The sequence below is a fragment of the Alligator sinensis genome, unplaced genomic scaffold (assembly GCF_000455745.1).
Source record: "Alligator sinensis unplaced genomic scaffold, ASM45574v1 scaffold510_1, whole genome shotgun sequence".
Classification (NCBI taxonomy): Eukaryota; Metazoa; Chordata; order Crocodylia; family Alligatoridae; genus Alligator; species Alligator sinensis.
In genome coordinates this window covers 1,379,780-1,390,820 of record NW_005842052.1, presented here as the reverse complement: position 1 = coordinate 1,390,820, position 11,041 = coordinate 1,379,780, and the positions used below count along the sequence as shown (strand labels likewise).

Below are 11,041 nucleotides of genomic sequence, written 5' to 3'. Positions count from 1 at the left end.
CTGCTGATGCAGAGGGAGCCCAGGATCAGGCTCCCCTGGCATCAGGCTCCCCCTGCACCAGCAATATGGCACAATAAGATCTAATGTGGGATCCTACAATCGCACCTCCTTCCATGCACATGTGGCATGACAGGAAGCACAGTTGTTGGGATCCTGCATCGGATCCCATCTCACCTTGAATATGTGTCAGGGGCCCTTGTGACCTCAGGGACTGCAGGTCTTCACCACTACTGTGTGGAGACCCATAGCGGGAAAAGGACCCTACTTCATATCAGATCAGGGACCAACTGAGCCCCCCCACATGACTCATGAAGAAGTCAATGAACAATCAAGTGCTGACTACTGGCCTGTGGTTGGTAACCTAAGTCACATGGTATTCTTTCTACTCCCTCATTGGATATCCAGAACTTTGAACAAAGGAATAATGAACAGGAGGGTAATATCCTTTGGTTCCTGAATATTCAGAAAAATACATTTGAGCGAACATTTCCAGGACATCCCAACCCCCCAAACATCTTTGCAATGCCCAGCGATTCTTGTGTAGATAGTACTAAATTAAGATGGTGGAAATGGGCTTTTCCTGTTACTGCTTCCCAGCCCCAGTGGAGACTCCACTTCTGTACACAACCCTAATTTACATCCTGCTTTTGAGATTAGGATAATCTCTAACAACTGGGAGCTAAGAGAGAGCTTTCCCCTCTTAGGCTTCCCAGAGGTATCCAGTGCTGGGTTCATCCTGAAAAAATGGGTACTGGCAGTGTTCACCCACTTCACTGCTAAGGCTCATGCAAGCTGTGTACAGCAGCCGATTAATGCTGTGGATAAGTAATATTGAACTTAGACACCATATAGGACCATACAGGCATTACACATCCAGTAAGAAAAATAGCTTTTGAAAAGGAAACATCCAGAAACAGCTTTTGAATAGGAAATATCCAGCAATTCTGTGTGTTATGGGACAACCATCGAGCATGGGAGACTTGATAAGAGTAGAGACAACATTGTATTATGGAACAATGTGGCAAGATTGGTGGGACCCACCGATCGGATCTAGACTTTCTACTTATCATGGGGTATCCTGCCCTTGTTTCTTTGGAAGGACAGAAGGATACATTGCAAAGCAGAGACCACTGACATGGCCCCGGAGTGGCACACAGGAACCCAAATCCATGAGACTATGGTTAAATGGTCTCCCTGTATATGCTACTGTGAGCCTCCGTATATGAGCTGGTTAGTGTTAGAGTCATTAACAGACACTTTCCGTGTGTTCGGTGGAAATTTTCTGATGACTTCGAATGAAAAGAAGGCTGGAAAAAGGACAAAAAAATCAGTTTGACGGCATCCCTAACAGTGCTGTTACAAAATGCAGCTATCTTTCTGTAGGGGGCCATGTAAACACTTCCTGCAAATCCAAATCCATTCAAAATTCACATCCATAAATTCATATCTATTACCGGAGAGAGAATCCGGTTGGATTTTTTTCTGTCAAAAAATAGGTCTCTCTTTTTTTTTTTTTTTACTAAGTTTTGACACAAGTGGGATTGTTCGTCAAACTCATATTCATTTTGACAGACTCCGAAATGAAAGATTTTAACACTAAAAATGTATTTCATTTGGCTGCTGTTGTTATTTTTGTTGTTGTTGTAATTACGTGACATTATAGCTGAAACATTTTTACTCCTGTGTCAAAGCAAACTGTTTTATGATTATATAGACACTTTGACCTAGAAAACATTAGATGTTTCTGTTAGCAATAGTAGGAGCTGCTATTAATAATTTTAAGAAACAGAACAGTTCAACGGTGCACCATGTGTCTTAAGGCCAAGAATTAAATGATGCAAAAACATAGAATTAAAGGTCCCCATCAAATAAGATGCAATTCTGAGGTTTGGGTTTTTTTTTTACTTTTCCCCCCAGATCATCCAGAAAACATATTTAACAAAATTAATTGTCTCCCCTCCACACCCCTGAACAGAAACTTCTGGTTCCCCAAATAGAGCTGGTACAACACCCCTAGAAGTCTCCAAAGGAAAATCCAGCAGTCATTGCATTTCATCTGGGTTTTTTTCACCAGCCATTATATTCTCCTGGTGCCGCTGAGAAATCACAAAGTCATCCAGCATCTGTTTTCCAAAACGACTTTAGATTAGACCCAAGGTTGGCAGAAATCTCATTAGTGAGGCCTTGTGGCATCTACATCTGAGCTTGAACCCCACCTCTGATTTCTCCTTACATCTAAATGAGGTACTAACTCTTTATAGAATAGGATCCTATTTTTACTTCCATCTCTGACCAAATATGTTATAACTGTATATGTCTTTCCATCTTCCCAGAAGGCTACTGAAAAAAAAAAAAGTACTGGTTGTAAAACTAGCGAATACGATGCATAGAGAAGTCGTGTGATAGAGCTTACAAACAAACCAACCATTTTCCCATTGAAGGCATGTCTCAGGTCCCAGAGAGAGAAAAAGTGACCACAAAATAGCTGAGTGAGGGCTGAGAATTAGTGGCTTCTACATGCTAGGTCAGTGATAACCACTAGGCTATTGACCAGTTGGGACAGCATTGCTCATGAACTCTTTTGCAATGTGTCTCTGTCAGAACAGAAATAAGAATGCAAATGCATTTTTGCATGGAAAATGCAAAAAAAAATGCAAATGGAAACTTCAAAGTCCACCACCAAATGCAACGGTTATTCTTCAGTCAGTCTCACAAGGGATATTTCCCAAGAGCTTGCACTGGGTAAACCTTTCTTCGACTGACTCGCAGTCCTCTGTGCTAACCATTCAACTGCACTTCTTCTGTTATGACCTCTTGGACATTCGGATGAACAGATTCAGTACTCATGACCTGGGAATCCTTCAAGGGTAGATCTATAGCATCTCAGCTGAGCGTAGAGGAAAAGCAGATCCCAAAAAAGTTTGAGTCATTCCACCTTGCTCAGACATCCACACAATTCCCAGCAGTCCAAGATCATTCTGCCCATATAATAAGGAAGATCTCCTTAGACTTCTGACTCCTAGAGTTTATTAGGCCAATGGTTCTCCACCTCTTTAGACCCAAGGCTCTCCTTGATAGGCTCAAAGCACCCCTCAGAAAGTGCCAGCTCTTAGCATTCATGTGTATATTGAGTACGGGGAAATAACAGAGTGCTGTCGTTGCAAAGAACTCAGAAAAGGTACCAAAGTTCAGAATATTTTTAATGCTATAGCTTTCTGTTTGAAAATCTGGGTTTCTCTTGTGAATCATGTGTAGGTGTTTGCACATCTAACACTGCTAATATTGTGCATCACCCCATGGCACACTTCAGGATCTCACAGAACGCTGGGGTGCTTCACTACCCTGGCTGAGTACCGTTAGCTTTGGCAATATTAATTCATTCCCACTGATGACATATTAGGTGATGGACGACCTATATTAAGTCTGGAAGTAGAGTTGGTGAAGGATATTTTATTATGTTATCCAGATACTCTGAGCTTGAGTTTCTGCAGGGAATTTTCCAAATGCCATGATGTTCTACAGTATGTTAGCAATGCTAGAGAAAAGATGGTAGCATTTTAGAGAGGCAACACTTAGAGCCAAGAGGGAATTTTTTCCTTTACTTCTGGTAAAAATATTAGGCAAGGTCCCTCCTGACACATACAAAATACAAATGGCTACATGCATTCTCTTTTACTAAATTACATGCTTATATTTTTGCAGCAAATCCTGGCTGAGAATTGAGACGCCTACTGAACATCTGTCTGTCGGGGCAATTTTCTTATTCCAATTCTGAATGCTCTCCCTCGCTCTCTCTTTACTACCTAACAGGGTAGATAGTTAAAAATAAAATACATCAATGTTTTGGCATCTACTTTCTTCTCTGGATTCTATATTGCACTGTTGTCATCACTTAAAACTCCATCAATTCTGCTGATCCACCGAACAGATGGTATTATCAACCCACTAGAATCTGCACAGGGCAATTAGAAAAATACAGAGACAAAATTAATACAAGGAAATTAATTATCAATGACATCAAACCAGAACTGTGTACCAAAATTCTCCTGTTCCTCTGACACCAGACAGACAGGATGATAACTGCAACCATGCTTCCTGCTTTACCCACTGATCCAGCTGAAGCCTCTGAACAGTAACTGTCAATTTAAAACTTAATTATAATGAGGTCTAAACCCTGTTGTGCTCCACTCTCAGCCTTGGATTCAATGGGAGGTTTTACCCGAGTTAAGGCCACAAAACTGTGCTGTTTCTTAACCATTTTCATGACACCTGGGGAAATGAGAGGATGCTCATGCCTCCATACTAAGACACGCAGTTATACACTTTCTCCACCAGGTACCATGCGCTATACAAGGCCAACTATGAATATCACATCAGTAAAACCGAAGTAATTTTACAGCACTGTGCATTTTTCCCCCATGAGCAGTGACTACAGCTCAGTGGCAAAACAAACAGTGACAGTAATGACAAGCTTTAAAAACACACTGGGGTACCTTTAGTGAGTTTGGTGTCTCATACATAGCCCAGCTGTTTTCTGCAGCACCGTGGGATACTCCAGAGGACACAAAATATGAATATTAGAAGTAGCAGAGCCACAGACTTTTAACTAGAGCTCTGACCAAAGCTCCCTGTTTTCCAGTCCTCTCCTTTTTCTCTGCTGGGGTGTAAGGTGGTCATTAAAATATGCTAAAATGAGCTGAAACATGTCACATCCATGGAAAGAAAATAGGTTTCCATATAATATTATGTTCCATATTTCCATATATATATATATGGAACTCATTTTCCATATACATATACATACATATATATTTATAGATATAATATTTCACATTTCATATTTCCATATATATATATATGGAAACTTATTTTCTTCCCATAGATGACACCACCTTTGCTGGTTTAATATATATACACAGACACACACACAAAGACACACACACACACATATACGGAGACCAGGTTCTTTGCGTAAACATATATAAGGATTTCATCCCATGTGCATCGTGTACCCACATCTCTCATTCCCTTTGGTACTCTCTCTTGATTTATGCTTCCTTAAATATAATCTTCAGTGGGACTTTTTGAATCTACAAGCAGTGAAAGAAGAGTATGCAGATTAATTGTCATCTTCAATGAGACTTTTTTAAATCTACAAGCAGCGAAAAAAGAGTATCCAGATTTGGAAAGGACTATGTACATCAAGGAGAGGATGAATGTGGTCCCAGGACAGAGGAGGGGACGTAGTTTCAGTTGACAGCAAGGTCACTCAGTTGACCCTCCTGGAGTTACTCGTAATGCCACAACTGAAATTAGAGTCAAGCTCCTGGACTCAGCTGCTCTTTCCAACTTGCTTGCTGTATGATTCGGTACCTCAGTTTCCACATTAACACAATGAAAATGGTAGAAGTCGATCTCCATAATGGGGATGTTTGTAACCTAAAATTAGCGTACGCTTGCATTATGCATGGGCAGCCTCCGCCAGGAGTGGCATGGCCAGAGTCCCGCTCTGAAGTCAATATTTTACATTATCCAAGAACTGATCACATTTTCAAGGTATTTTGTTTTCCTACTAATGTGTGTCACATTAAACCAGCAAAGGTGGAGACACATAACACGTATGATAAAGAGACAGTAATGCCCTTGTTTTGGTCCGTGTGCATTGAGCACTGCCATCTGATCAGCGTGAGCAAGGTCCACTGCCAATCATAGTAAATGGAAAGTCTCCCAGTGACCTCCTTTGGCTTGGATTTACAAGCAAAATCAACTGAATTTTAAGTCGTTAATAGCAGTGGCAGTGATATGATGCAAGGTATTGAAGGGCAAGGGTCTTTGACTTAATCACTGCATGGACCATCGATATAAACCCTTGTATTTGCGAGCCTGTGACCCCCTCCCATTGGTGACTGAGACCCTCCCCTCCCTTTTACTATCCCATATACTCTCCTGTTACTCCATCAGTAACTGAGAAGAGGGGGAAAGTGTCCGTGAATGTTTGTTTCTTTTACCTAGCAGAGAAAGAAGAAAAGCCATCCTTCATCGTATCATCTACTAGTAAATGCTCTAAAGGCCACCGCTGGAGAATCATTAAACTACCCAACTCAACTGGTCTCTAAGCTTTTTCTTCTTAAAATCCTATAGAGGGGAAAAAATGTGTCCTGTGGCACCTCTGCTGCTATTTCTTTGCTGATCAATAGGCAGAACGTGCTCTCCTCAATACAGGTACAAGTCCCAATTAATCCCATGTGTCTCAATGGCCTTAGAGATCCAAAAATCTCTTAGATTTGCACCACTTTTAAATCTATCTCCATCAACCGCAATGCTTCCAATTCATTGCAAAGCCAGGTTAGAATAGGCTCCCAGAAGAAACTCTACAAGGCATGTTTGGTTTTCTCACATTTCCTCTTGGCTAAACTCATCTTTCATGCTTCATTCAGTTTTATTCAAACACACACCTCTGATCCAGAATAAACGCATTTTAATTGCACACTAGAGCTAAATAGAAATATCAAGACCCTCTGATGGGGCCAGGTTTAGTCACTGTAGTCAGCGAGAGTTTAGCAATTTATTTCAAGGAGAGCAGGATCCATTGCACAATATTAGTTTAAGGACCTGATTGATCTTAAGAGGTGTTGAATACCCATCAGATTGCCTGGGAGAAAGGGATGTCTGTTAGGATTTCTTAGGATCAGGGAAGGTATGGTAATGGATTGACTACCTTGCAGAAGGAGGAAGCGTGCAGAAATGGAAACGCGGCAATATTTCAAAAATATTTTTTTTGCAAAGGGAATTGGAAGGACCCCGCTTTCCAAAATGATGTGCTTCACCTGCCAAACCTTCATACCTATGAAGGAGACCGCAGTCAAGTAAACCATACACATTTGAGGGGAAAGAAAGCACACAACCCACCCGATGCAGGGGACAGACTACACAGCATGGAAGAGATGACCGCCACGGTAGAATTGCTGCCTCTATTCACCTGCATGGAGCTAAATTAACCCATAAATATGACATTTTAGCTTTCAGTGCTTTGCTTTTCAGTACAGAAGAAAGAGCTACCTGATGGGATGTGACTGATAGGCTGGTCTCACTTAACAGCAAGAGGAAAGGAGTATAAAGTCTTTTCTCTCCCTTAGGTTGCATTATTTTTGGAGTATTTTTTTGAAATATGTATGTACATAATATTCCGAAACATTTTAGCCCCAACTAGCATCTCAAACAAACAAACAAAAAAAACCATGTAAAAATGCATTTAATTTGCTTCAGGCAATTTTTTTTTTTGGTCTCTCCTTAGCACTTGATGAACGCACAAATTAAAATGCCACAAGACTACGTATGCAACAGGGCTTTCAATGTTGCGTGTGTCTATTTTCCAGTAATTAGTATCCCAGGGAGAAATCTTGTTGCCCCTGTAGTTATTTAATGTAATAAAGCACTGCATTGAGGTAAGCTTCAGGAATTTCTCAACTTGTTTTAGCATTAGGTAATTCTGATCTCTCTAATGATGTCTACTGACCCCTAGCCTGTAGCTGCATTTCAAAGCAGATTTTTTAGCGGGTCTCTCTTTAATTGCACAGCATACCTAAGAGGAAATCATGAAACAAACAACAACTCAAACCGGAGGTGTAGCAACCATTAACTTCCCCACGATTTCCCAGTAAAAAGAAAGGGATGACAGTGGGAGGTAGAATAGATATAGACATTAAGAAAAAAAAGATTCCCTTAATTTAAGCACACCAAAAAATAGATTAATGCTATGTAGGCCAGCACAAGAGAGGCTGATTTTTCCTACTCAAAATACTTTTTTTTTCCTACTAAAAACATGAGATTCTGTTCTCTTCTGGTTTTCCTGGTTTATAGAAGACTACTGAATTATACCAGGTAAGCAATACCAGAAGCCGGTTCTCTGGACAAAAGACTGGGAACTTCAAAAGTGAATGCTTCAAAATCCATGTGATCTTTTAACACCAGTTTCCCAGTTTTTGGAAGCACCGAGGCCGTGTGGCTCACAAGGATTTTAGTAGCAGGTCCAACATCTCCAGAAGTATTTAGATGTCTAAAAATATATAGATTTAGGTGTCTTCTACTAGGCACATATAGATGACTATTTTGGTTTTTCACTACTGAGACCGATTGTGAAGTGGTGTAGCTACCTAAGCCCCGCTGAAATCAGTGACCCAATGTATAGAGATTTTTTACAAGGGGAGTTTTCATAGTTAAAATGTCTGTGGCTCACGTGCGTGTGTGTGTAAGTTTCTTAATATCAGATTTTTTTTACTGGGTTTCTAGGGAACTTGAAGCTATTACAGATTAGCTTAGCTCCTGGGAAAAACACTTACAGCCTACTCCATGCTAATTCACTGCTCAATGAATAAGTAAAATCTGTACTGTATAATAAAACCATTGATCATTATGCCTTAAAAAGATTGACTCCTAAATATTTAGGAAGCAGTGTGTATTCAATGGAAATGTTTATTGGCATTGGGAAATTAAACTGTCACCCGTGAAATAGTAAACTCATTAACACAGAGTTTCTTTTTAAGTGTTAGGAATTAACTTTATTACTGCAACAGTAATGGCAAGCCTCAGTCTTAAATTGCTTGCCACTTACAATTGGTGAACATTATTAAAACATATTCACCATCATTTGTTCAGCCCCAAGGAAAAAAAAAAAATAAAGCTCTTTCCTCTTGCACTGGGGTTCACTTAAAAGCAAATTTCCCTTTCCCCCCAGAAAGGGGTGAGAGGGCAGAAACAATGCACCTGCTAATGTTTTATGAGGTTTATTAAATTGATGTTCTGGTTATTGAAACTCTTCTATTGCTTCGGCTATGTAAACATGTGGAAATATGCCCTTCCAAAGCGCTGAATCAATAAGGCAAGACTGACCTCTAGCGTCCACAACTACGTCGAGATCCAGGCAACATTGAATTCCTCTGATTTACTATAACCAAAAATTTTCATTCGGGGGAGATTTCTTTTCTCCCTCTCTCTCTCTTAGGTAGCCACCATGATTAGAGCACGAAATTCCATTCCCAAACCGAACCAAGCCCTTCCCGAGCTGCAGAAATTCACCGACTTATTCCACATTTCCCAGATCTTTCCTAGCTCTTGCTCAAATGACCTCCAACACCAGCCAGAACTTCTCCCAGTTACAATCCAGGCGATGCCTTGTGCACGGGCCGCAGAGACTCAGCTAGCCTGGATTTGTCTGAATCCTTGCCACTGTGCCTTGCTAGGTTGAGACCTCTGGAGAAGCACCCCGCCTTTTTTCCCCCCTACTCATTACCAGGGAGATCAGGTCCTACATTCCCAATGGGACCTGCACCAAGGGGTTAGAATAATACCGGCACACGGCATGTGGACTGCCTTTCATTGCGACATTGCAAAGCATGTGTTTCACAGTCTGCAGTGACAGTCGCAGACAGCAGTGCCTTAAGGGTAATGAGGGGGGAATAAGAGAAGGGGGAATGGAAGAGGAAAAAAAACCCAACAACTTTCAGGGGATGATGCTCTGATGGATGATGATGATGATGACTATTCTTATTATGATTATTATTATGATTAAAGTGATGGTGATTATTATGATTATTATTGATTCTCCAGGGCTGGAAAATGGCAAGAGGGCTGGGCAAGCCCTCCAGTTCTCCCCTCACCCCTGATTGGGAGGGCAAAGCGGGAGCAAGTTTGGCCATGTCTGGCCTGGCAAGGGGTAGCTCGGGGGCCCCAGCCAGAGCTGCCCCAGGGGAGACTCCAGGCAGGTGGGCACACAAAACCCCCTGCCCATGCAACCCGGCTCCAAAGCACCACTGCCATGAGGATGCCCGTGCCATGCCAGCAGAGGCAGCCTTGCAGCTGCACCAGCTGGACAGAGCCGAGCTGCCCCCCGCAGCCCAGCCAGCTCCAGCCCGCTGCAACTTTGCCTGGGCACCAAGTGCTCCAGGTGTGCAGCCAGTGGCGGGGCTAACTTTCCTAGAGGTCACAGCATCCCCCCAGCCCGTGGGATGCAGCATGCCCCCAGCCTGTGCATCCCTCCAGCCCCTGGGATGCAGCATCCCCTTAGCCCGTAGGAAGCAGCATCCCTCCAGCTTGTGCATCCCTCCAGCCCCTGGGATGCAGCATCCCCTTAGCCCGTAGGAAGCAGCATCCCTCCAGCTTGTGCATCCCTCCAGCCCCTGGGATGCAGCATCCCCTTAGCCCGTAGGAAGCAGCATCCCTCCAGCTTGTGCATCCCTCCAGCCCCTGGGATGCAGCATCCCCTTAGCCCGTAGGAAGCAGCATCCCTCCAGCCTGTGCATCCCTCCAGCCCCTGGGATGCAGCATCCCCTTAGCCCGTAGGAAGCAGCATCCCTCCAGCTTGTGCATCCCTCCTGCTCCTGGGATGCAGCATCCCCCTAGCCCGTGCATCCCTCCAGCCCGTGGGAAGCAGCATCCCTCCAGCTGGTGCATCCCTCCAGCCCCTGGGAAGCAGCATCCCCCCAGTCCTGGGATGCAGCATCCTCCCCCTGCCCCGGTGCGGGCTGCTTACAGTTGCTGGCTGTCGATCCCAGGTGCCAGGAGCCGACCAGGAGCAAAGTCAAAGCGCTGAAGAGTTTGGGGGCAGCATCCATCTTCCTCCCAGCCCCGGCAGGCAGCAGCAGGCTCCCCCAGCCCCGGGTTCAGGGCTCTTCTCCCTTCCCTTCCCTGCGCTCATTTACTCCATCCAGCATCCAGACGCTCCGGATAAAAGCTGGGGACACAGACACTCCTCCCCGGATCTTCTTAAAGGAGCCAGGGCCGGGCTCTGCCTGCCTCCCCCCTGCGATCCGGCTTCCCCAGCAGCCAGCCGGGTGCTGGGCAGCTCCTTATAGGAGCCAGCTCCCCACCTCCGCCCGGCCCCCCTTGGAAGTCACACCTCCAGCCTGCCAGGGTGGATCCTGCTTGCAATCTGCTGATGGGCATCAGAGGCACAGTGGAAACCAGCCGCCTGGAGCAGGTTCTCGCTCCCTCTCTCTTCCCCAGGCATTGCTAGGGCTGGACCAGCTTGCAAGCCATCCTCACT

The 11,041-nt window shown here is 43.9% G+C and overlaps 1 protein-coding gene across 1 annotated transcript in view; it reads right to left on the bottom strand.

The window, feature by feature from the left end:
* The window catches only part of CNTNAP5 (contactin associated protein like 5), a 446,813-nt gene extending 436,076 nt beyond the window's left edge, over positions 1-10,737 (bottom strand). Inside the window, exon 1 of the mRNA XM_025203314.1 lies at positions 10,529-10,737. Within this exon, the coding sequence (XP_025059099.1) occupies positions 10,529-10,610 (82 nt within the window). The 5' untranslated portion in view covers positions 10,611-10,737. The remainder of the gene's footprint in view (positions 1-10,528) is intronic.
* Between the last annotated feature and the right edge of the window lie 304 nt (positions 10,738-11,041).